The 25,107-nt window shown below is 39.3% G+C and overlaps 1 protein-coding gene across 17 annotated transcripts in view; it reads left to right on the top strand.

The window, feature by feature from the left end:
- The window catches only part of SLMAP (sarcolemma associated protein), an 84,852-nt gene that overhangs the window by 21,636 nt on the left and 38,109 nt on the right, over positions 1 to 25,107 (top strand). For 7 of the 17 annotated variants that reach the window (XM_031607978.2, XM_031608003.2, XM_031608012.2 and 4 more), the window contains exons 2-12: positions 7,923 to 8,070; positions 12,101 to 12,173; positions 13,508 to 13,544; positions 15,137 to 15,199; positions 16,098 to 16,193; positions 16,802 to 16,873; positions 17,687 to 17,827; positions 19,484 to 19,621; positions 20,726 to 20,894; positions 20,978 to 21,028; positions 21,587 to 21,637. In XM_031607978.2, the coding sequence (XP_031463838.1) occupies positions 7,923 to 8,070; positions 12,101 to 12,173; positions 13,508 to 13,544; positions 15,137 to 15,199; positions 16,098 to 16,193; positions 16,802 to 16,873; positions 17,687 to 17,827; positions 19,484 to 19,621; positions 20,726 to 20,894; positions 20,978 to 21,028; positions 21,587 to 21,637 (1,039 nt within the window). The remainder of the gene's footprint in view (positions 1 to 7,922; positions 8,071 to 12,100; positions 12,174 to 13,507; positions 13,545 to 15,136; positions 15,200 to 16,097; positions 16,194 to 16,801; positions 16,874 to 17,686; positions 17,828 to 19,483; positions 19,622 to 20,725; positions 20,895 to 20,977; positions 21,029 to 21,586; positions 21,638 to 25,107) is intronic. The other 10 variants (XM_031607997.2, XM_031608028.2, XM_031608062.2 and 7 more) reach the window with 3 other exon arrangements.

Here is a 25,107-nt window from a genome sequence, read left to right on the forward strand (position 1 = left end):
TTGGTGATTCTGTTCCTGTTGGTTCCAGTTCAAATAATAGTAATAACAGAAAAGCCTGGGATTAGGAACCTTTGGTGCAAAGTTTGGGACGTGAGCACAGCCCTAGAGTAAAAGCACCACTCCTGGCATGAGCTATCACTAAAATGTTGTTATTCTATCACGGTCTCGTATGAAATAACATTTTCCATGTAAACTTCTGTCTTTTTTCCAGAGTTTATGTTCCAAGTGTTTTAAGTGTTGGTTCCTTTTAGAGCTAAAGTAAGTAAAAAACACCTGCAAGTGGTTAATGACAGTCATATAGCTCTGCCCCGACCTGTGGGATTTTTCAGGTTCCAGGATCTGCCATGCAATTTGTTCAGTTTGTGCAAGCGCACATGATGCAGGTTTTTATTGTTCTCTAAATGGACCCCCAATTTCAGAGAGCTGTCTTGTAATACAGATGACCTCAAATCCTGATTGTGAGATGTACATTCCAATGTTAAGACCCCAAAGTCAGTCACTGGTGCTGCAAGCACTGCTTGCACCGACTGCTCCAATGCTGCTGCTGCCATGGGAGGTGTGGGGCCGTGGCTTAGGAACCAGCTCTGAAACCCTGCTCTTGTTTAGCCTAGGTCTTTGTGATATACAAACCATACTAGGCAAACCGAATGTAGTAGCTGTTCTGAAACTGCTTTGTGGTGTTCGGCTGTTCCTGCGATCAGGCCTTTGCTGCCATGTGATGGGTGAGGAGCACCCAGCTGGGCTGGGGGTGCTGCCTTGCTTCCCTCACCTGCTGCTGTGTGTGGTCACGAGAGTGCTGTGACTGTGACAGATGGGTGGGACTGCTTTGGGGCTGTGGGCAGCAATGCACAACTACAGCAAACTTCTGCTGGTGAGCAGTATTTGTCCTTGGGCTTTTCTTTATGTCCACAGGCTTTCAGTGGTGACTGTGAATATTTGTTTTAATCTGAAGAGCTTGGGTTGTGATTTGAGATCTTGAACTTAAACCTTTAGCCATCTTCTGTCAACTTTTTTTTTTTTTTAATATGGAAATGCAACAATATGATTGAAAGTTTTGATAATAAATAAATAGTCTGAACTATTGACATAAAATGCTTCTAAGCTCCACATATATTATTCTAAACCTGAGCAATTAAGTATTGTTAAGGCTCTTTAAAGCTCTTTAATAGCATTTCTGTTAACAATGACTGTTTCCTAATATAAATGAAAAAAAAATCCTTTTGAAGTAAATGTTTGGCATCCCATTTCTGAATTTACCTGGTTCAAAGCAGATTTTGTGGGCAGCAGTGTGTACTGTGCAGTGCTATTGACTGTGGTCACCTTGGGTCCTGAGCTTTCCTTCTTCAGATCATTATAGCTGCAAACATGGGGGTTTAATACTGGTTTAGTAAGTCAGTTGTGCTGTGTGATGGGCCTGACATGGAGGTGGTATTTCCTCTGCAAACACGCTGTAATGTGGTTGGTGGTTTTGTTTGGTCTTTGTGTGTGCATGCGTGAAAACTTGCGGCGTATCATTATTGAAAATTCCGTTCAGTGTAGATTCAGAACTCAGTTGCTAAAGTAAGTGCTGTGACACGGTGTGTCAAAAGAAAGGTCTGTACCAGATCACGGGTACCGCGTGCCTGGAAATGTTTGCTCTGTTTTGTTGAGAAAGGTGACCTTTCGATACCGAGGAGAACATGAGAATAACCTGTGGCTGTGTGTTGAGCACAGCTGGAGCTGTTGGGGTCTGGCTGCTTGGTGCTGCCCTGTCCCCGCTGCGCTTCCTCCTCCCCGGCCTCCCAGCCCCACACAGCCCTGTGCCCATTTCAGGCAAAGCCGGCCGAGATCGTGCAAACAAAAGCTGAGCTGAACACAAGGCCTGCAGTGAATTTGAAAGCTCTCAGGCTATCAGGGCATGGCAAGCAGCAAAGCGATTCATTCTTCAGAGCACTTCAGCTACATCCAGAAAAGGTTGTCTGTTTATAACCAGTCTCAGTTATGCTGGCACGAAGCTGCTTTTACTGCTACAGTTTATTTTGCTTGACAAAGGTATGAGCGGGCAGCAGGGTTGTCCTGGCAGTGCAGTCAACAAACCCTCAAGGTGGGAACAGGACGGAGCTCTCGGTCAGCAGAAGGGCACGTTCCCTGTTCCCTCCTGCCCCAGGCCCTGCTGGCAGGCTGCTCTCCCTCTCCACACTGAATTTCACAGCGTGTGCCTGCCATGGGTAGCTAGAATCATTTCAGAACTGGTCTGCTGAGATCTCACAAATTAAAGCACTGGTTTTGTTTCCAAGCTGTTCAGTGAGCAAAGAACTTTTAGATCCACGTGTTTAACTAATACAAAACTAAATAGAAAAGCAGTTTTGTTCAATGTACCCCACCCTCTGAATTATGCTTGCTTATGGAGAAAAATACTTTTACTTCCTTGATAGGTGGGTGGAGTTAGTCGAGTGAGTGGAAAGGAATTTAGGATGTGTCTAAGCAGACCAGAATGAGGAACTCAATCATTTGAATCTGGAGATAATTTAGCATTTGAACTTCTGTCATCTATCTTGCAGCCAAGGGATCAACCTGGAATTGGTTGTGGGGTTGTGGGGTTAGCACAGTGTGCTCTGCTAGCAGAACTGCTGCTCCCACATTCAGAAAATACCCGTGTTAACATTTGAAGGAATGTAAAGTGACCTACGATCTCTATGGGAAAAGAAACCTTTTGGCTGCAGTGTGATAAATGTTGGCTGTATTGCTTTGACCCCATTATGTCTTGCTCTAAGATCCTTGTTGGTAATTGAGATTGTGCAAAACCAATATATTTCATCTCTTAATAGAATACTTAGTATGAGACAGGTCCACACAGTTGGAACTTGATCAATTTTCTGTTGAAGTATTGCAATTTTTAGATCCCCATTTCTTTGCTACCATGTGAGTACTGGCTTTAGTCCAACGCATTTGTACTACCAGCATTAATTGTTCAATGATTGGTCCTCTCATCTCTAGCAAGAGCAGAGGGAAGAACCTGTTGTCTTTCGGTGTAGAATTGAATGGCTTTTTTACTGTAGCTGAAACCACTGCTGCCCTTTTCTCATTCTCAGTATAGCAAAAAGATGAACTTATCACCTCCACAGCATCAGAATTTGAGATATTTAAATCTTTCTGGGCTAAACTAATGCCTTGAGAGTGTAAAACAGGGCTCTGAAGCACGCGGTAGTCGTATATACTTTTTTCACAAAGGGGATAAGAGATGAAGAAATTAAAAGTAACATAGGAGGTCCTGAAATTGGGAGACTCATATCTGTGGTAGCCTAGGCAAAATACTAGGAAAATGTACTGAGTATATTGATGGTTAACTTCTGTAAAGGAGACAGTGGCCTACATTTTGGTGCCTCTTGCTTACTTGCCAATGTAGCAATGGAACAAGGGTGGCATATAAGTGTATGCTGCAGCCTGTCTGCATTTACAGATGTAGATTTCACTCCATGAATGAAGTGAATCTCACATCTGTGTTCGTCAGTAATTCTCTCTGATTTTCAGTCAATTGTCCTGAACAGATGTTTCAAGTTGATGGAGCAGCAGTAATGTACTCTTCAAATGGAAAAGGGAGGCTTTATGCAGTGATTGCAAATGTTCTGTGAATCAGAACGATCACCCTTTTATACTTGCTGCCTACTGCAGTACTGGTGTATTTCCAGCCTGGAAGAGGCTTGGGGGTTTTTGTGTACGTTGTGTTGTACTTGGAGTGGTTATTGTAAGAATTCTTGGGAAAAGAATTCCACTATTTGAATGATCAATAACTCATTTATAGAACACTTTTTAAGCATTGATTTCTTTTTGTCCTATTTGTGAAGCCTTTATTCTCCATCTTTACCTTCTCTGTATAACCAACAGCTATGCAGCAGGAAAAGTCTTGGCTTGGGCTTCTGAATATGCGATCAGTTACTGTACACAGCTGGTTCTGAAGATTTTAATCTTGCTCTGAGAAAGCAAAAAATGTTAAACTAGTGAGTTAATTAAGAGTTCATTCGTTATTTATTTGGCTAATTCTAGAGCTTCATGTTAAATTTCTAGATCGATCCTTAGTGATGTCATGCGGTGTGTTGAAAGAAATGCTGAATACAGTCAAAATGAAGGCTAAGGAGGGAGTGCTTGCTAAAAGCAAGTTTTGTAGGAAGAGGCTAAAATAAAATGCATTAGTTGGTTCTACCCTTGTACTGTAATTAAACCAAAGTAATTAAGCTACTGAAAGAGCGTGCTTCTTTCTTTTCAAGATTTCCTGTGCATCTCTGAGCCCACCGTTTGTCTTTTGAGTTCCTTCAGAAGTGTCTCATGCTATACAGAACTGCACACAGCGTGGGGAGAAACAAACACAAAAAAAGCCAGAAATCGACATTTCAATTTCTCACTTGTCTGGCTAAATAGAGTTATCTTAAGCCTCCCTCTTGGAAATAGCATGTTAGTTAAGTAGTAGCTATAAGCAGAATGGTTGTTTATTTGGCATGGTTTTGTTTCTTTGAAAATTCTCCTACATTTCATATGCAAAGCTACAATCTGGAGCATAGCAATTGTCTAATTCCCTAATATCACCAAGAATTCATACATTGCCCGTGCATACATTTCATATCTCTCTGACTGCATGAAAGTAAAATGCGGACTGTGATTTGCAAGTTGTTGGTACTCTGAGTCATTGACCTAAAAAGAGGTGGAACTTAAATGGTGTAAGGTTTTTCTGTCACATAGGTCAAAGAAGAGGAGGTAATTTTGTTCAGTTTGCAAAGCTCAGCAGGAACCTGAAGTATGATCAATACCACGTAATACATTGTAAAGCACTGTGGAAACAAAAATCTAATACTTTGGAAGTCCCTTAAGGAGGCTTCTAACTAATATGGGTTGTCCTGCGGAAGCTTGACTTCAAAATAACATCTTAAATTTTGTGGAAGCAGCATGATAAGGACAATTAATTGAGTTTATTAAAAAGGTATAAATGAGAGCGGATGCAAATAACCGTAAAAACATAAATGACCAAATCAGAACATGGACTAGAGAAGGCAGATACTGGAAATATATGGTATATTATATATATGATTATATGATATATAATATATATGATACTGGAAAGCAAGTTTCTTAAATAATTGTACATTGCCTCTGACGGAGGGGAAAGAACCATTTGAGCCACAGGTATCGTTGTCTGAATTAAAGATGCAGTAATTCTTTAACAGTCTTCAGAGGTTCTGCCCTCACCTGCCCCAAGTGCACTCAGCCCTCATGTAAGACACAAGAGGGCTGAGTTTTTAGTTTGATCTGGAGGGAGATGTGAATTACGAAACCAGGTGTAATTAGGGCAGCACATACTGCCCTTTGTTCTGGCACTACCAGGTTGAGCAGAGTTTGCGTCAGCTCTCCAAACTGGTTTGCTGGGGCTAACAGTGCTTGAGCCAGTAGAGCCGTGGAGGTGGTGGTGTGACTGCCCTGAGCATGGGGCTGAAATGCCTTTGGTTATGCAGAAGCCAGCACTGCTGCTGGAGCTGGGCAATATGCACTGTAAGCCTTCATTACACAGCTGTTGGTAACAGGCACTGTGCAAACTGGAGAGCCCACCTAGTACATGGAGTACATAACGCTGAATTAAATACCAATATACTGCCATAAATAGTAGTTAATAGTAGTTAATGTACAGAAGTGAGTGTCTGTCTTAGGGTCCTATAAAAAACTTTTTTTTTAGGGATTGATCTTTGGGAAAGATGAAGGCAGCTAGTGAAAGTAGGATGGCAAAAACGTGTAAATTTGCTGCACGGAAGGGACCAAAGCTGTGGGTTGCTTGCCAACTGCTGCATTAAGGATGAGATGGCTGAAACCTTCTTCTGAAGTGCTGAAGTCAGTGCGTTTCTGCTGAGACACCAGCTTATTAACATGTTGCTGGTGCTATTATTTCTTTGCTAGATGCAGGGAGTAGTGTTCTAATCCTGTTTGTAAAGACTTCAAGACATTTTAACAGCATCACTTTTCTAAAGCGTGCATGATGAAATTTAGTAGCATGCACTTAAATGGACATCAATTTGATAATATAAAATGGAATGTGTATTTATTATAGCTGTTTATTTACACTTCTGTTGTTTCCACGTGGAATTTGTGAGTTTAGCATTGCTGATGGTGTGTTGCATTTCCTTTCCCATGGTAACTCTTCTGTGTTTTTCTGTGCTATCTTCTCAATGCCCCGTCTGTGGATGCTGCAGAAAAATATTGGCATCCATGAATCCAAAATGTAGAGGACTAAGAGGCAGGTATTATGTATAGGAAAGAAAAGGGTGGGGTAGGTAAGCATAAACATGTTTGTTTCTCCTTGCCTGTGACTCACTTCTTCACAACAGAAGGATTTTCAAAAGGAGCAGAGTGCTAATTGAAAGCAAACAGGAAGTAACAATAATTCTCTGCACTCAACCATGAGGGTGGAATACTTTCAGACAAGTAAATTAATGAGCTAATTAATTTGATTGACTTTAAACCTATAACTGTCACAAAAGCCACATAACTATTATTTATACTAATATATAATATTTTATAACACAGTACTGTTTAGGGGGGATAGGTCTGATGATTACTGCAGTGAAAACAGCCAATATTTCTTGATCTGTCCATAATTCATCCTGATGGACATATGACTAATTGATATTTTTTTTCTAATTTAAGATCAAAGGCATATCTCTTGAGTAGAAGTCTTTCATGTGCTGCTAGTCGTTCTGTCATTACCTCCATCTAGCTGAGTTTGCCTGTTTTGGCATTTGCCTTGATTGCTGTATTGAGTCCCATCCTGTGGACCCAGTTGCACTGAAGCTGTCAGGTGCCGAAGATAAGCATGTCAGATATGTATCATGTGCTTGGAGTCATGTTCCAAGATGAGGTTTGAAATGTACTAGTGCTGGTCTCATCACTTTTAAACCCAAGTTTTCCTTCAATGATTTCAGTATATCTTTTTTTTTTTTTTTTTTGGAGGAGTGTGATAATAGAGACAAAAGCAAGTTGCTTTTTCTTTACTGAATCCTCAAACAAAAAAAAAATCTTGAGTTGCTTTTATAGGTAAGACATGGGAATATGCTCATTTCCGGAGGCAGCACGTGGCCTCCCACCTTCTACTTGATGAGTTTCCTTACAAGTGCAGGAAGTCAGGGACTTCTGATGTCCCATAAGGATCCTTTAATAACCACTGTCACCTTGAAGTTCTGCCCATGGCCCACATGTGCACTTCAGCTGCATCTGGCTGCCTAATAATATGGCAGTCCCTCTCTCACGCTGCCTGCTGATCAGGTCTCAGCTGGTGACTCGCTTGCCAGGTGGCCTCTCCTAGATGGGGCAGTTCCCCTTGTGTCATAAGCCACTTAAGATGCAGTAAGTTGCTATTAGAATTTAATTAACTCTACAAATGGATATTTACAAAGGTACCTGACGATGAATCGATCCTAGGATTAACATAATGGTGTGGACTAGTTTCCCTGAGAAGTAAAAGCATCCTAATTTTGTTTTCCTTAGTTTCAGTCAGGTGTTGTTATAGTTCCTGAATCCTGTCATCTTCCAAAGAATTTCTTTTCACTCTCAGTCCTTGCTCTCCTGGGCACATTTGTATTGCGTGAGTCGGGCACCTTCACCTCATACAGTTGAAATCCTCATACTGATGAACAGATTCTTATGTACGTGTGGCAAAAGGTATTGCCAAGGTGATCTCATCCTTTCCATGCAGGTACTGTCAAACAACTAAAACATAAAAATATTTGTTGTTTATGTGAAGGTGTTACATTCTGAGGAGAATATCTTGAGTTCAGTGCATTAGTTCTCCTCTACGTTGGGCATCAAGCTATATTTTGAAGCAAATTCAATTTTACTGATACTTCAGTTTCAACATACTTGTTCTATTTCTCCAGGTAACATAATGTTCTTTTTGTTTGTTTTTGCAGTTCTATCTTCAAGACACTAAAAGTAGTAATGGTACCTTTATTAATAGCCAGAGACTGAGTAGAGGGTCTGAGGAGAGCCCACCATGTGAGATAATGTCAGGTGACATCATCCAGTTCGGTGTAGATGTGACGGAGAACACACGGAAAGGTAAGGGTATGGATCACTTTCTGTTTTTGTTTTTCCAGTGTACTTATTTACAATATTGTACTGCAGTGTGATCTTTTACAGTGGGAATACTATTTACTCTTAGAAAACATTTTCCTTATTGCTTCTTTTCCCTCCGTTATGCTGGCAGTGAGTCTTGTGACTGCGTGGTGCACTGCATAAAGAAATGGATTTGCTGAAAACACTGAATCTGTCCTTCCTCCCACTCAGCCAGGTCTTTCAGTTGGCTTGCTTCCTCGGGCCACCTTCTTCTGCAGCTGTGTGGGTGCTTATGTGCATTTCAATAGGCGATGGAAATGCAGAGCTGGGATGGCACCACTGTTCTGATGCTGTCTCACTTCAGTTGACTTACAGCAGTTCTGAAAGTGCAGTTTGAGTGTATGTGTACAGGGGGTGTGTGTGTAGTGTTGGGGGGTTTTGTTTGTTTGGGATTCCTGGATGTTTAGTTGGTATTGTTTGGGAGTTATTTAAAATGTTACTTGATGTAACGTGAGTGCAAATATTAATTAATAATAGCAGTATATGTGAAGTAGATCCAAAGGATACTTTACATCTTTAATAAACCTGGGGCTGAGTGGGGCTGTCCTCACTAAAGGGGCCAAACTTGTTCATGTATATTTAGACGTAGAACAATTTTGAAGATTTTTTTTTTAGAAGGTAAAAATGGAGTTCATTTGTTTTTATTGGTGATGATTTGCAATTAATGTATGTGAAAGTCTGTAGAAAGCTCATTGGAATGACAGTAGCAGTTCTTCCCCATGGCTCTGTTAGTATGACAGGACACAGCCCCTCTGCCTGTGCAGTCTGGTTCTGCTGCCTTCCTTTGCTCTTCCCAGCTTTGAAGATAGGAGCTGCACTCGGCGCTGCTCCCAACGCGCTGAGCCAGCTGGTGGGGAAGAGCGTTTGAGGTCTGTGTTTCCCTCTCTTGCACGTCCCCAAGCAATGAATGAAAATTGTATCATCATGCAGGGGCACGAAACAGCTGCATCACAGTTACAGCGGTTACACACGAATGCAGCTGGAATGCAGACAAACACATTTTTCTCCCCCGGTTCATTTCAGTAATCTTAGATGTTACTGTTAGCTTAATCTTGTAATAAAGCGCTGACATGAAAGCTGGTTTTAAATTAGTGGTTCCCTTTGAGGCCCTTTTGCATACTGATATTTGTATGATGCATCTCAGCACTTTGCCATGTGCATTAGGGACAGGCAGCACGAACAGCCTATGTAAATTGCCATTTGTGTAAATATCGCTGGAAGATGTTTATTTCCGTGCCGTTGTTCGGGCTGCCTTTTGGGAAGTCATTTCCTTGCAAATCCGATCTCTGCTGGGTCTCGAGGAGCGCGGCACGCTCACAGTGTGCTGGTTCGGGACGTCTTACATAAGCGGCGGTTCTTCCAAGCTGTGCCGCGGAGCCGAAGCCGTTGCCAGGCCCGGCGAGGCTCGCAGCTGCCGCTTCCTTTTTTGTCGCTGCGGCTCCCGGCACCAGCCCCGCTCCGTTCCCCCTCCGGGCCGCGGCGCCGCCCGCCCGTCACCCCTCCAGCTCCGCTTCCGTGTCCTCGGCGCCGCCTCGGCGTCCCCCGGGTGCCGGGATCGGCGCACGGCGTGGCGGGCGGCAGCGGGCACCGAGTCCGGCGGCCGGCGCCCCGTGAGCCGCTGGCAGCGCGGCCCGCGCCCTCGTTCCCGTGGCGGCGGACGCGTGCTGCTCGGGCGCGGCTGTGCCGCCGGAGGACGGCCGAGCGCTTTCGAGAGAAAAGCCGCGCAAACTCTTGCTTCCCCCTCCGCGCTGCCCTGCCGTCGGTCCGATGCCGCTCCGTTAGCTCGCGGCGTGCCGGCACGGTCGCGGCCCCGTTTCCCGGCGTCCCGGCTCGGCTCCTCGGGCGCGGATCGCCCCCTGCCGTGCGCAGCCGGCCCGGTTCCGCAGCTCCCTTTCCGCGCTCCCGCAGCCCGGGCCGGCGCGGTGCGAGCCGCTGTGCCCGAGGTGAGTGCGGGGCGCGGGGGAACGCGGCGTGCGGCTCTGCCTTCTGCCTTCCCTCGAGGGATTGACGATAGAGACGGGGCGTGCGGTGATCCCTGCTGCCGTAGCCAGCCATCGCTATTCCAGCGTCCTGTATGTTGCTTTAGGCTTTGTTTTTTCTTCTGTTTGTCGTGACTTGATAGCTGAAGGATAGCATGTGATTTAATTGTAAGTTTATTCTATAAATCAATCAAAATGCTACAGTACTTTCTTACGGGTACTGTTTATAGCCTCTACTAAATCACCTTTATCTCTTCTCTGTTTTTTTTGTTTTGTTTTTGTTTTTTAATATATGAAAAAAGCTTCTGCAGCTTTTGGTACATTTAATTTGAGTGTTTTAAAGGGAAGAACTTCAGAATCCTGTTACCTCATGGCAGAGCTGCTTGGTATCCAGTACATGGCTCAGTGCTAAGGCTGGCTCTTAGCTTTGGTTTTTGGTACCCTCCTACTTTCTTCCTGAAATCAGTGTTTCCTCCCTATACTTTAAAGGAAAGGATCCTTCGCTGTGAAAGCTGTTTAAGCGTGCATGCCACAGATAACATTGCTGCTGGTTTTTGTTGTGTTGTCAAGAGCAAACTGGTGAATTGCAGACCCTTTATCTGGACACCTCAGGGCCAAAAAAAAAAAAAAAAAAAAAAAAAAAGACCCCATGGATTGATCTGATCTGAGATGGGTCTGATCTTCCCTGGCAAGTACGCTTCATGTTGTACCAGGGCAATTTACCACAGTTAGGGAACAAATCAGATGCTTCACTGTTGTGTTTAGCTTTTAGTGCTGAACGCAAGGAAGAAGCTCTGTTTAGTTGGATCATCCCTCCTGTATTTTTAGATTCTATTTGTGGCAGCTTCCTCAAAGACCTCTCTCTTTTCCCTGGAGTACTACTGTTGTCCTAAAACACTCTTTGTCCTTTTTATACTAAGCCAGATTAGCTATTTTACTGATATTAATAACTGTGAAAGTAGAGCAGCTCAAGTGTTGGTAGGTTCTTCAGGTATAGCAATCAAGGGCCGTATGCTTGTACCCAGCTCGCTGCGGTGCTTTGGGAACAACTTCCATCTTTCCATCTGTGTTACTGAGAAGATGCACTCCACAATTCATAGCACTGCACAGGAGGAAGAAGAACAGCAAAACTCCACTGTAATTTGTTTGAGGGTTTCCTGAAATGGTGTCAGTACAGTTTTGAGGAAACACTGTGATGTTTAAAGAATGTTTGAAGAATCTTGAGTACTTGAAGATCACATTCTGTTTATTCCTCTTATTCTTTTAGGATCTTTTGTCAGTTCAGAGAATCCCGAATTCAGTTCCAGGGCAGCACGCTCTGTCTCTGAAAGGAGAGGCCACTTGTTAGGGCAGTGTGCTTTACATACACACTACAAACACACTGCCTCAGAGGCATTCTTCTGAATGCTGCTGGTATTGGCAGTGCTGAAGAGAATGTGCTCCTGTGTTGTTCATGGACTCTTCCTCTGCTCTCCCTTTTGATTGCTGTGTTTGTGAATAGCGATCACTTGGCAAGTTCCAAAGGCTGAAGTGTTTGGTGGCACAAATTAGATGTGTTAGCTTTGAAGTCTCTGGATATGTTCACAAGAATCGTGTCAAAAAGCTGGCTCATTATTGCATTGCTATTTCTGTGTTCCCATTAACGCAGGTAAGATGCATAATTTTCCCCCTCATTTTATGAACCAAACGTACCGCTTTAGCTCACTGCAGTAAAGAAGACTTGCTGGCCTTGCTGCATTCAGAGTCGTCGGGGTTGGAGCTGCTTGGTAGGCCAGAAACAAGTACCCAGCATGACCTCTTTGAGTTTCTCATGGTAAAGTTTCCATTCTCTGAGGAGGTCTGAGCAGACAGACCAAGCCACCAATGCCTGAAGGCTTGCTTGCCTTTTCTTGTTCACCTGCCTTAGAGTTTAAGACAGTTACTGTATTTTTAACCATGGGACTTATAATTGAATAGTGACAAATCATGATGATGTGCTGTTTGTTTCTTTTCAGTTACTCATGGATGTATAGTCTCCACAATCAAACTGTTTCTTCCAGATGGAATGGAAGCTCGATTGCGATCTGAGTAAGAATAAGCGTCTGTTTGCATATGGCAAAATTAGACTTCTGTGTAGTGAGGATTTGATGGATATTACATTTAAAATTGGCATAAGAACAGTTTCTTTGTATGTGTTCAAGTAAATAAAATTACTGAGAACATGGTTCTTTTGCAGGCATTATGAAAAATAAATCTCATTTGATTGTCACTTTGAGAAATCGAGGCAGCCCTGAAAGCATAAAGAAGTTCTTACTGAGTTGGATTCTCTGATTGGCCGTGTTTCTCAGGATACTGAAATGAATATTGAAAACAAAAATATAGGAGCAAAATGAAGCAAATGAGCCATTCCCCTTCCCTCTTTTATAATTTGGCATTGTTGTTTCTGTTCCTTTAAATGCACATAAGCTCTCCTAAAGTGAAGCTAATATCTCTGTTTCTGCACACGTGTACACGTAACACTGTTTATATTCTTCAGATAAGCAATGTAATGTTTCCTCATGGTGTAGTTGTTCAGTGTTACTGTGAAAGTAAACTTTACCTGACATTGGGGAAATTGAGTAAGGCTGGATAAAAGAATATTTGGAAACTCAGATGAATGCCAAGAGACTTCTCTGCGCACATGCTGGTATTGGAGAAAACTTCAAAGAGTAATAGAAACAAAAACTAGTTTGGTTTTTTTGCAGTAACTAACTGACAATTACAACCAACATAATTTTAATCAGCTTTCATCCTCAGCAATTCTATGTTTCTCATTACTTAAATATTCTTACAGTATCAGTATCCAGAAAGCTCGCATGAAGCTTTATATTTTGTTTCATGGAAAGCTAGAGCTGAATAGAGCAGTATGGGAAATCTTCAGTGTAATTCATGTGCTAATACGAAATGTCAGGAATGTGTGATGGGGAGTTTTGATTCCTGTTGAAAATGTGCAAGTGTACAAAGCTGTGGAAGTTGCCAAGCTTTGTTACTCCATATGAATCTGTGAACAAGAGTACCAGATCAGATGCCTTCCTGGGAGTGTTGTTCTGTGCATGTGGGTTGGTGGAAGCCTTACTAAAATGGTTACAAATCAAATATGGAAGTTACACATCCAAAAAGAACTACTCAAAGTAAAAGTTGGTAAAATGTATTTTTAGAACACATCTTGGATTTATAGCTTGAAAATAGTTCTGTAAATTCAAAAATGTGCCCTAGCATAGTATTAACCATTTTTACATGATTGTGTTGTAAATTCTTCAGTTTTATCACAAGAAGAAACTTCATTACAAGGCATCTTGATGAAATGCACAGTGATTTGTGAACTGATATTCTGTAGCATAAATACTTTATATTTACTTTTTCTTTTTTTGTTTGTTTTCAAGTGTTATCCATGCTCCATTACCAAGTCCTGTTGATAAGGTAATCCAGTAATTTGTTGCTTTTTGCCTTACTCTACCCTGTGCTGTATTCTGACTTGTTAAAAAGATGAAGTGAGCATGAAGTCCAGTTGCATTTAACTGTGTTTCCTACTGGACTGATTTGAGCTAGTTTTAAATTTTGAGTGGCATTTCTGTAGGGAAGGAACAGCAGTACCAAAGTGTATATTTAAGGTAGTTTGGCTTCATAGGTGGAGTATGGCATCTGAAACATGGCTTCAGAAAACCTAGTGCTATTGAGAGGGTTCAATTCCAGATACGTCTGTGATTAACAGACAGTGGTACTGCATAATTTGATACTTGGTCTGTTCTGTGGGACCCAAGAGTAGATCCTGTTTCATGGTTTGGTGTTCGGATGAGGTCTGTTGTCTTTTATCTTGCTCTCATGGGGGATTGGTTGCACGATGCAGGCTAGGAAGAGCTCTGGTATGTTCCAGAGGAAGACTGAGAGACCTCTGCACTCCTGTTGTACAGATACAGCCAGATCTTTTCACTCTAAAGTCAATAAAGCGTGGTGCAGTTGTTAAACTCAGTTTTGATACTGTAGGGTTCCTCTCTAGGAGGTGTTAAAAGGTATTACTAGCCTGGGACAGGTGTCCGTTATTTGACTGTCTAGCCTGTAAAAACAAAACAAACAAAAAAAGGATTGACAAAGGTTCAAATCAATCAACATTTTCAATGCAAAAAACAAAATTTTTAGAAATTCAGGAAGCTTCTTTACGAAGTCATCAGTCACTTGCATTAAAGTCAGGGTTTCAGTCAGTGTGTGTAGTGTGAGTGCGTGGTGAGGGCAGAAGTTCTGCAGGGCACTGTAGTGTAATTGTGTGGGAAATGGTTTCTCAGTGGTATCAGTGCACGTAACAGTAACAACAAACCACCCCACCTCCTTAACCCTAAATGCACAATGGTTTCTGGCACTGGGAGAAGTATAGAGTTAAATAAAGACTTGGCAAAACAACACACTTTCTTAAGCCTGGCTGAGGCGGGGCACTGAATGGCGTAATTTTCTTTAATTGAATTTGTATTAAAATCAAATGAAGTGATGGTGCTGAAACGCAGCAAGAACAGTTACACATTAAGGTAATGCAGGTAGTCCCTAGCTGTGAAGTAAGGAGCAAAGAGTGAAGGTGGTGGAGTTAGGTCAGCAGAAAATGTGTGATGAAATCTTGAGTGGTAGGAGTGAGGAACAAAGCACATTGAATTGGAATATGAGAAAATTGCCATTTCTGGACATACACCCCCCCCAATTTCTATTTGTCCTTAGATTGAATGGCTTCACTTTTGTGCACCTTGTTTCTTTTGTCAGATTGTCTTTTGTTAGAGCTGAGGTTAAGCTGTTTACTACTATGTTTCAAAAGCTTGTAAAGACATTAGCATGGTGTGGTCTTAGTCCAGAGTGGTGAAGTTCTGTGTTAACATGAAGTAAAATGACAGTAGGATAAAAATGATTGAAAACATCATTAGTTTGATAACAAATTTACCTTCCTGACTGGATTTAAATTATAAACTTTGCCTTATTTGAGTCTAATGGAAGATCCAGAAACATTTAGATTCATAAATTCTCTTGTTCCTCAGGTTGCTGCTAACACGCCCAGTATGTATTCTCAGGAATTGTTTCAGCTTTCACAGTATCTACAGGTAATTTTTTTTTTTCATGGCATAATTAACTTGATTAAATATTTAATCTTTGATTGATTAAAAAAAAAAAAAAAAAGTGTCTATTTGTCTTCCAGTTTGTAAACAGGAGCAAAGCACTTAACTACCTTATTCTATAGTGAAACAGTGTACAAAGTGTTATAATTGAACATAACATAGCTCCATGTAAGCTTCTGGGGTTCTTAATGAGCAATATGAACTGTGGCTTTCATATAAGGTGAAATGGTAATAGTGATTTTTATTCCAATTAATTATGAAGTTTTTGAGACATATTAATTTTGGATTCATGTGCTGAAATAGCAGGAAGCATCTCAGGCAGATGCTCTTCCATGAGAGGGCAAATTCAGAGCTATTTACCAGTGTGTTCACTCTTGTATCCTGGAATTGTTAAAAATTCCTTGCTGACCCAAAATAAATTCAAACAAAAATAGCAATTCTTGCATGGCATTTATTTTCTGTGACCTGATTTAGGGACTGGCAGCTCAGGATTTGGCAGCACAGGAGCTGCCAAATCTGCCTTCTGGTGGGTACACCAATTTTACTGCTGAAATTAGTGACAAAAGTTCAGAGTGGGTACACTATTGAGAAGTCTTGGAATTGTTTACTGTGTGTGCTCTGCATGTGCAGTATATGCTTGACAAATTAACCTTTTTGGGAACCTGAGGTTGTAAGATAACATTTTCTAGTGGAAATACCCAAATGGAAGTCTGGATGAATAAAACGGGATGGTTTTACTGAAGTTTTGAATATGTGACAATGTGTGCTGCTCACACTTAATTTTTCCCTTTAAATTTAGCGTTATTTGGTATCTTCTCTATTGCTTCTGTTTTTGAGTTGCACTAGCAGAACTGACCAGTTGGCTTTCTTGGTCTCATCATAGGAAGCTTTACATCGGGAACAAATGTTGGAACAGAAGCTGGCAACCCTTCAGCGACTACTTGCTGTTACACAAGAGGCTTCTGATACTAGTTGGCAGGTACCAGAAAGCATCCTTTCCCTTTATAGGCTGAAAAAATTGCAAAATACAATTTGTATCTATTGCTTTTTAAATGACCTGGAAAACAAACTAAAGAATAAAAAGCATTTTGTGGTTCTCAAACTGTGCAAAAGACTGCGTTCAATAAGTTTAATGTACAGGTTGAAATAACTTTTAATGATATTTATTGATTATTTAATTGATTATGTGATTATTTAATTGATAGGACAAGGGGGAATGGTTTTAAACTGAGATGGGGAGGTTTAGGTTAGATATTAGGAAGAAGTTTTTCACACAGAGGGTGATTGCCCAAGGAGGTTGCGGATGCCCCATCGCTGGAGGCATTCAAGGCCAGGCTGGTTGTTGATCTGGGTAGCCTGGTCTGCTGGTTGGTGACCCTGCCTGTGGTAGGGAGTTGAAACTAGATGATCTTTTTTTACGGTCCTTTTCAACCCAGGTCATTCTGTGATTCTGTGATAAATATGCCAGTACTGTGACTCTAAAGCAGAAGTATACTGGAATTACTTAAAACACAGTGTTCTGTTGAAATGGTCTATTTGTTTTGCCATGACTAATATTAATATGAAGTGAAACTTCTTCTCTTTTAGGCTTTAATAGATGAAGACAGGCTGCTATCAAGGTTAGAGGTTATGGGTAATCAGTTACAAGCATGTTCAAAGGTCAGTAATTCATTAGTAGAACTCCATATTAGAATACTGAAAGATAGCTCTTCTGAAGTATTTTGAAATGAGGCACTCAAAAAAGCAGTTAGAACACAAACTTCCTCATATGGGACTGTGCTGTGTAGTTTTGATAATTGCTTGAAAATTGTAGGGCTGTTATGTATTTTATGGAATCATTTTAAATTTAGATAAATGGTTATCTATCAGCATTTTTTGAGCCCAAACTGGTTTTTCTTTTCGTATCTAGAAAAGGAATTTGTCATCTGTGAGAAGCAACCAATCTGTCAGCCCTGTTTTCTTTTCAAATATGGATTTGAAAAAAGGCATTGTAAATATGCTGATATTCAGAAGCAAAGTAAAAAGAATACCCTGACTTGTATGTTATTCAGGCCATGTATGCCTTAATTTTTTTTCCTTCCTCACAACTACCTAGATTTTATACATACATATATATATATATTTTTTTTTGCAGGCCCTGTCTGAGATCTCTCAAATGGGACCTCAGAGGGTTTGGGTTTGTCTAACAGTAGGACTTCTAGGCATGACACTATTTTGTGCCGCAAAAAATTACAGTTTTTCTGCGATCAAAGAATTACAGATGTATGCTGTTGTACATACAGGTGGTTTATACCCAGATGTATCAAGAATCCTTGTTCAGTTATTTACCTGCAACGTTTTCTCATCTACCAGCAACTGCCAAACATTTTGGAGTAGAACATTTTTTGGAATAGAATAGATTTTAGCACAATCTCACATACTTAATCAGCAAAGTATTAATTTATATTTTTTGTATTTCAATTGCATGTCCAGAATCAAACAGAAGACAGTATACGAAAAGAGCTTATAGCATTACAAGAAGACAAACACAACTATGAGACAACAGCCAAAGAGTCCCTGAGGCGGGTCCTACAGGAGAAAATTGAAGTGGTCAGAAAGCTGTCTGAAGTGGAGGTACTGATGTTTCTTAACTGATTTGCTGGAAATACAGAAATACTTGCAACTGCTGCTATTTAGATCCATGTTTATTGCCTGTAACAGGCCAGTGTCTGTCATATTGTGGCACTTGCAGTATATTAAACAGAGCTGTTTATTTCTTAGATGCTAATCTTAGGTTTAAACTGTTAATGGGGATCTTTAAACTCTGCTTTTTTCCCCCACTCTTGAAAAATAGTAAGCTTTCTTAATATATTTAGTATGTCTGGGAAATAAGTGAGGGTGAAAATACCACATGCTTTAGAAAAAATGCTATTAGACCTTCTTTAAATCATAAAAATTGTGGAAATGTAAGCTTAACTGCTCAAAGCATGCTTAAGAATGAGCTTTTCAGATCACAATGTGTTGGATTCTTTCGTTAAATAGGATTTCTGTCCCTATGATAGTCTCATTGCTATTTTTTTCACTGTCATTTTCACTTTCAATCCTTATTTGCTGTGATCAAGGTCAATAAATGTCTGAGGACTTGATTATTATGTTCACAAAGTGTGTACACACTTCATGCTTTATAGAGAATGCAGTGCAGTTAGTGCTGTAGTAAGTAATCTTAGAGAGTCAAATACATCCTTGTATATTGTAACAGTTATTGACAGGTTTGTTAATGGTTGGAGTTCTATGTTTCCTCCAAGCTTTCTCCTCCTTTCCAATCCTGTTCTAAGAAAAGAATGCTCTGACTCTTCCATTATTCTTTTTCCTTTTCAGTTTGACTCTTGGTGGAGAAATATTAATTTAACCTCAGTATGGAGTTTCCTTGCATGCTCTCTAGCACATCCTTTCCCCTTCACACAGAAAAAATGTTTGCTCCTGGTTGGAACTTGTGCTTTAATTATTAAATAACATAGTGTGAAATGCAGCTTTGGTTAGATTGTGGTTTTGGACTGTTTTGATGATGAGGAAAGAATACTAAGTTAGAGCTTGTTATCAAGAAATACAAGTACTTTTTTGTTTACTGTCTGTAATGTGATACAAATGAAGAAACAGATCTGGAGTAATGAGGAGGAAACTCTATATGCCATTTAGCTGTGCTGCTGGTCCCAGCTGATGCCAACTTGTCCTGGAGCTTTCCTTGCCTCCTGAAGACCCAGCTGCCTCTTGAGTAAAAGGCATCTTAGCTGAGATGCTTGCACACATGATGGAATTCTGAAAACAATCTAGAAAACTTCCTTGTAGCCAAGGAAGCTTTAAGATAAATCTTTATTTTCAGATGGATAAGAGGTATGATTGCATAAAAAAAAAAAAAATCTGTGAAACTTCAAAAATTCATTTATAAATTACAGAAGAGAATGAGGGAGATGAATTGCACATTTCAATTCTTCCTATCAGTCTTAATCATTTTCATAGACTAATTTGGCTTTGAGGCGTGTTGGTTTTTTTTTCCACATGCATGAAGCTTTCTTCACATAAGTTCTATTAAGTAGACTATTACAAAGGCTAGTATTTTTGCCAGTGCTCCTTTTATTGTGTTTAGACTTGATGATTAGGAGCAAAGCACTTTGAAAACAAATATAATTAGTTGCATATATTGTTTTGAGGGGACATGTAGATCAGCTGGTATGTTTGGTGGTTTATTAGTCTCAAAAGTTGCATTTGTTCCATACAAATTTTCTCTTGCAGCGGAGTTTAAGTAATACTGAAGATGAATGTACTCACCTGAAAGAAATGAATGAGCGGACTCAGGAAGAATTAAGAGAATTAGCTAATAAGTACAATGGAGCTGTAAATGAAATTAAAGATCTTTCTGACAAGCTAAAGGTAACAACAGAACTTTATTAGACTTATGTTGATGTTGTAATGCATGGAAAAAGATTTAATTTCTAAAGCAGCAATCAAGTAAAGGTTAAGAAATTATTTAAGCAACGAGTAGAAAGATGTATATCAACTGTTACGTGCTATTTTCCTTTACATTTAACATGCCTGAAAGTGTCATAATTAAATTGTTAAAAATTTTCCTTTTTCATTCACTTCTAAAATTACAGTATTTTTGGAACTGCAGTTTGTTTTTGTATAAAATTCTGCAATGGATAAAATTTCACATTCAGCTGCTTTTAGATAAATAACTTATTTGCATTTCACGTTGCCCTTAGTGCAGTTACAAGCACAAATGGCCAACCACTGTAATATTACAGCTCAGCTCCTTGGTGGGAAGGACATGATGTGAGGTTTATCATTAAATCAAACTTCTAGTTACATTAATATTTTAATGTCCCATATGCTGGAGAACAAAATGATGACAGTATGATAAAGCCTGTTCCCATAAAGATTCCCATTAAGATTAGCAGATCATATTGAGGAGGAAAGTGGTAGTGTTCTGTTTTTAAGAGTTACATTTGTCCTGGATACAGGAATTTAGATTATTTTGGCCTTAGCTCAGCATCTCAGAAGACTTTTCTTTCCAAATTAAATGTTACATTGATGATCTTAAGGTCCTTAGTTTTGCAACTAAGAATTAATCACTGTTGGTGATGAGTTTACTCAGAAGGATCAAAATTGAAGCTTATTAACCTAGCTTTGCAGGGAGGAGAATCTATGACATGTGCTATGAAATCCAGCAAGGAAAAAGCTGTGGGTTTTAATGAAGTTAATCTGTGAACTCAGCTCGTAAAGGCTTTGCAATTTGGCTGATGGTTTGAGATGGGAGTGTAGGTATTTCTAAGCTCTCCGGACCCGACAGTGTTCTGTTGATGTTTTGAGATTCTTTTTATCTCTAATTTTGCCTATAGTGAGATTGTATTGTTTCAGTTTTCTCCATCTGACTACCAAAGTAGGTTACTTTAGTGCATTCAGTTATACAAAACAAGGACATCTACACCTCAGGATGCTAATTTTCATTTGTTTGGGGATTTTTCTCTTGAGCAGGTGGCAGAAGGAAAACAAGAAGAAATCCAACAGAAAGGACTGGCAGAGAAAAAGGAATTACAACATAAGATAGATGAAATGGAAGAAAGAGAACAAGAGCTTCAAGCAAAAATAGAAGCTTTGCAGGCTGATAATGACTTCACCAATGAGCGGCTAACTGCTTTACAAGGTTAGTCACTAGTGGGGGAAAAATTATTCATTTGTTATTCTTTTAATCTGTGAAATACCTTTTTCTTGGAATTCTGTTTACAGTACGGTTAGAACATCTTCAGGAGAAAACTCTTAAAGAACACAACAGCTTAGGTAGGTGTGATCAGTTTCTTGTTTAAAGCTGGTTTCCAGATTATTTCTCTTCAATTCTTTTTATTGTAATAATCCTGTAATGTAGGTGTCTGGCAATAGGATAATGTATTTATAAGTAAGCCAGTACTGCACTGTTTTACTGCTTGTTAACTATACGGAGAGAAAATATGTGAGTGCAGCAAATTGCCAGCAGAGGGCACTGCTGCTGTGCGTATTCACCCTTTGGGTTTGTTGCTCAATTCAGAGCTTTTCTTGGTTCCCAGCCCCTTATCCACCACTCAGAAAAAGATACTAGTTTGTTGTCATGTTCTTTTTTAAAAATATGGACAATGATTCTTTGGATGACAGTAACTTCTGATGTGTTGAACAGCCTGAAACATGATCTGTCCTGTTGGAAAATGCATTAAATTTTGCCTATTTTGTTTGATTAATATAATCTAGATACTCAAAGGAAATATTATGAAAAACCATTTACATTTCACAGTGCTGTATTTATAAAGAAACAAAATCCAAAACTTTTTTCTTGATTCTAGAAATAATACCCTTTCTTAATCCTAGGCATACAAGTTGATGACTTCATACCTAAAATTAATGGGAGCACACAAAAAGGTAGTGTATCTCAAGGCTACCTTTTGTCTTATGGTTGATGTTTGAAATTGAACAAATTCTTTTTGTTCTCTAAAGTTTTACTTGGATTAATATTCCCTTAAAAAAGAAGTTGCCTGCTTCTCTGACCAGCTTTTTTTTGTTGTTGCTTAGACTCTCAGTCTAGGTGTTTTGAGAAGGTTCTGTAAAAATCCAAGGAGCCAAACTTGGAAGCTGACCTGTTTTAATTTTTTTAATTTTAATTTTTTTTAAAAAAAAAATTTTTAATGGATTTTTACTGGAATCAGTGGGAATCTTATGGATGGTGTCAATTTTGTGACACACAGTGGAAAACCTTCATTAACTATTTTCCTTTTTATTTTCCTTGCAAAACAGACATTTTTCTATTAAATTGGTTATGGTAAGTAAAGTCAGCAAAAAATATATTTTTGCTGTCTATAATGTATGATAAATGCAAGTAAATCACATACCAGTAGTGGAAACTAACTTTAAAACTTCTTTAAAATTTAAGGGTGTCTTTCTACCAAACAGGAACTAATACCCACTAACTTTTTTTTCTTAAAGATGAAGTAGTTTAAGCTAGATTCTTTTTAACCAATGTTTTAACATACACTTGGGGTTTTTTTTTTAAATAAAATTGATCAAAAATCTGCTAATTTTTTTTCATATGAGAAATGGTTTATATTCACTGAATTGTTCTGTCAGTTAAGATAGATTTGTTATCTTCAGTTTATTTAAGGTACATCAATGAAAAATTTTCCTTGAACATCTCCTGTGTACAGTGAAGCCTCTGAGGACTCAGTGTTATTAGTAGGATGGTTGGGACCCTTACACAGAGAACTGGTGGTTCCAACTATTACTTACAGTGTTTCAGGATGACTGTATATATTTTTTGAAACAATTTAAAAGCTATCTGTGTTCTAATTTTTAGATATAATTTATTTTCTTCGTATTATAAATGAAGAGCTTCTTAATTTGGAAGAGTGCTATCAAAATGAAATCATGGCATAACCTCATGTCAGTTTCTTATTTGGAGCAGGGGAGAGGTGTTAAATACACTGGCAGGAACTGTATAAAACATCTGCTTAATCTAAGTGCTGGTTCTCCCTTTCTCTTAGTATTGTTCCATCTTGCTGTTGCCTTAGTTTAGATTGGTGATACTCACCATGCTTGATAGAATGGTTAAGAAATAAACATGTCTTTTTGTTTTTTAATTTTCTACCATGGGCAATAATTAACTTCGCTACCAAGCAAAACTGAGGCACTGTGTAAAGACTGTGATTCTTCATTCTAATAATCACATTCTAATCATGTGAGCTGTAAGACTTTGTAAATTAGATTGTTGGAAGTTTTTGGAAAATCCTGCAGTACTGTGAAAAAAACAGCCTGTGATGTGATACCAATGTACCATTCTCTTAAGTTTTTTTCAAAATTTAAGAAGCAGTCCCTTTTTTATTTATTGTGAATCACATACGAATAATCTGGGTAAATGCATGAAAGCACATATTCCTTCTTCCCAAAAACAGGAACCTCCATAACAGAGGTCAAGCACTTGTGCTTAGGAATGTTAGGAGGTAGTCTGCCACTTTCTTTTTCTTTGACATAGAACTGTTCATTCAAGTTGTCGTTGTTTGTGTGTATGAAGTCTGTTACCTTTCTCTCTCATGTATCTGCCATAATGTTATTTTATTCTATGGATTAGCTTAGCTTTCCATATTTTGCATTGTACCACGTTCTTCTGCACATCTTTGCTACACCGAGCCCATCCACATTTCTCTGACTAAGTAGAGCTTGTTGGCTTGTGTTCTTTTCATGACAGAATGTGTTTGTCTTTATCCTCCTGTTCTGTATCCAGTCATCATACAATGACAGATGGGCAGTAATTTTTTTTCTGCCAGATTTTGGTTTTTGCCTTCTTGAGAGCAGCAGGAAATAGTTACTGTGTTTTGCTGAGTAGTCTTGAGTTATTTTAGAACTTAGAATTTGGGGCTTATGATGTAGATTCAGCTGCTTCTGCAGTGAAGGAGCTTGTGGATATTTTGCATAAAGGAAAGACTTCATAGGTAAAGAAATCAGAAATCAGAAATACAAGAAGTGGTTTTGTACCAGGTAGACTGTAAGGGGGAAAAAATGGTTTCCTCTGTTTGTATATGATGATGCTATTATCCTCTTTCATCATTGAGTGCTAATGACCAGAGAACTAGAAACAAGGTGGTTTTTTTTCTTCTTGAAATGTTGTTCATGTGCTGCAGATGAAGAAGGTAAAACTGTATCAACTTGTCATGCTTTGTGATGTTCCTTTTGTCTCCCTGTCTCTGAAAACTAAAGGTCCAGCTCAGGAGTTGTACTTACAGGTACACTTAAACTGTTGCAGGAGCAAGGATCTTACATGAGTTCTTAATTTTATGGACTGCCACAAATTTAAAAACAAAACAAAAAAACCCAGTACTCTGAGTAGGGAAACTAAGAGCCATCTTCTAGTACATCTAGAGTCATAACAAAGTGCTTTAAGGTGGTGATGGTTAGGTGTTCGTTTGCTCTCATTTCACAGACAGAAATTCTGATGCTGAAGAGAATACTTTCTCAGACATAAAGCTACTGGCAAAGGTGGTTTAGAACTGAGTTATTGCAGTAAGTTGTTCCACCACACCTGGTTTTCCTATTTCAATTCTTTGTGAGCCATATCTTGAATACAGAAAGGTACAAAAAAGCTTCTATACAGTCACTTAGGAGAGCAACTTGTAGAAAATATAAAAATAAATAATTCAGAGATGGAAAACAGATGTTACAATCATGGTGCTGTACTTTAAAAGCCTTGTCCTTACGAACTAGAAAAAATGACATTTACTTATTGAAGTGATTTTCAAATATGGTAAAGGTTAATATTACATCATTGCTCATAAGGGCTAGGCTGCTGATAGCTGAAGCTGATGATTGAGCACTTTTGTTAAAAAGTAACACGCTTTGCTGGTTTGTGTACAAAATAAGAAAAGACAAAAAAAGCATTTTCTCCTTAGGTTGTTAGGCTCTTGAAGTCAAAGGATTTTGAGGTTCGTCAGAATTGAAGCATTAGCATCAATTTAGTTGAAGAGACACCAGGTTCTGATGGAGCTGGGAGCTGACCAAAGTCTCATAGAAAGACTTGAGTAAAAATGAGAATTGAGTCCAGTTTTAGAATCTTTACTTCAGCAACAGTTAAATATCTTTGCATTTCAAGAGGATATCTAATGTGGAAGAATAAACATAAAGACTAAAAAACCCTTTAATAAATACCTTTTTAAAACTATGAATAAAATGTCAGAGAATGTAGGTTAAATACATGCTCTGTATTTCTTCAGCACTTGGATTTGGTATTTGCTGGTTATTCATGTCTCGTTCTGAATTTACAGATGGGTACCAGTGGTGGTTCTGTGGAGTTGTGTGTTTTAATTATGTATCATCTTATGGATTCTAAATTTATTATAATTTAAATA

Source organism: Phasianus colchicus, chromosome 11, assembly GCF_987193195.1.
Source record: "Phasianus colchicus chromosome 11, bPhaCol1.hap1.1, whole genome shotgun sequence".
NCBI classification, from domain to species: domain Eukaryota; kingdom Metazoa; phylum Chordata; class Aves; order Galliformes; family Phasianidae; genus Phasianus; species Phasianus colchicus.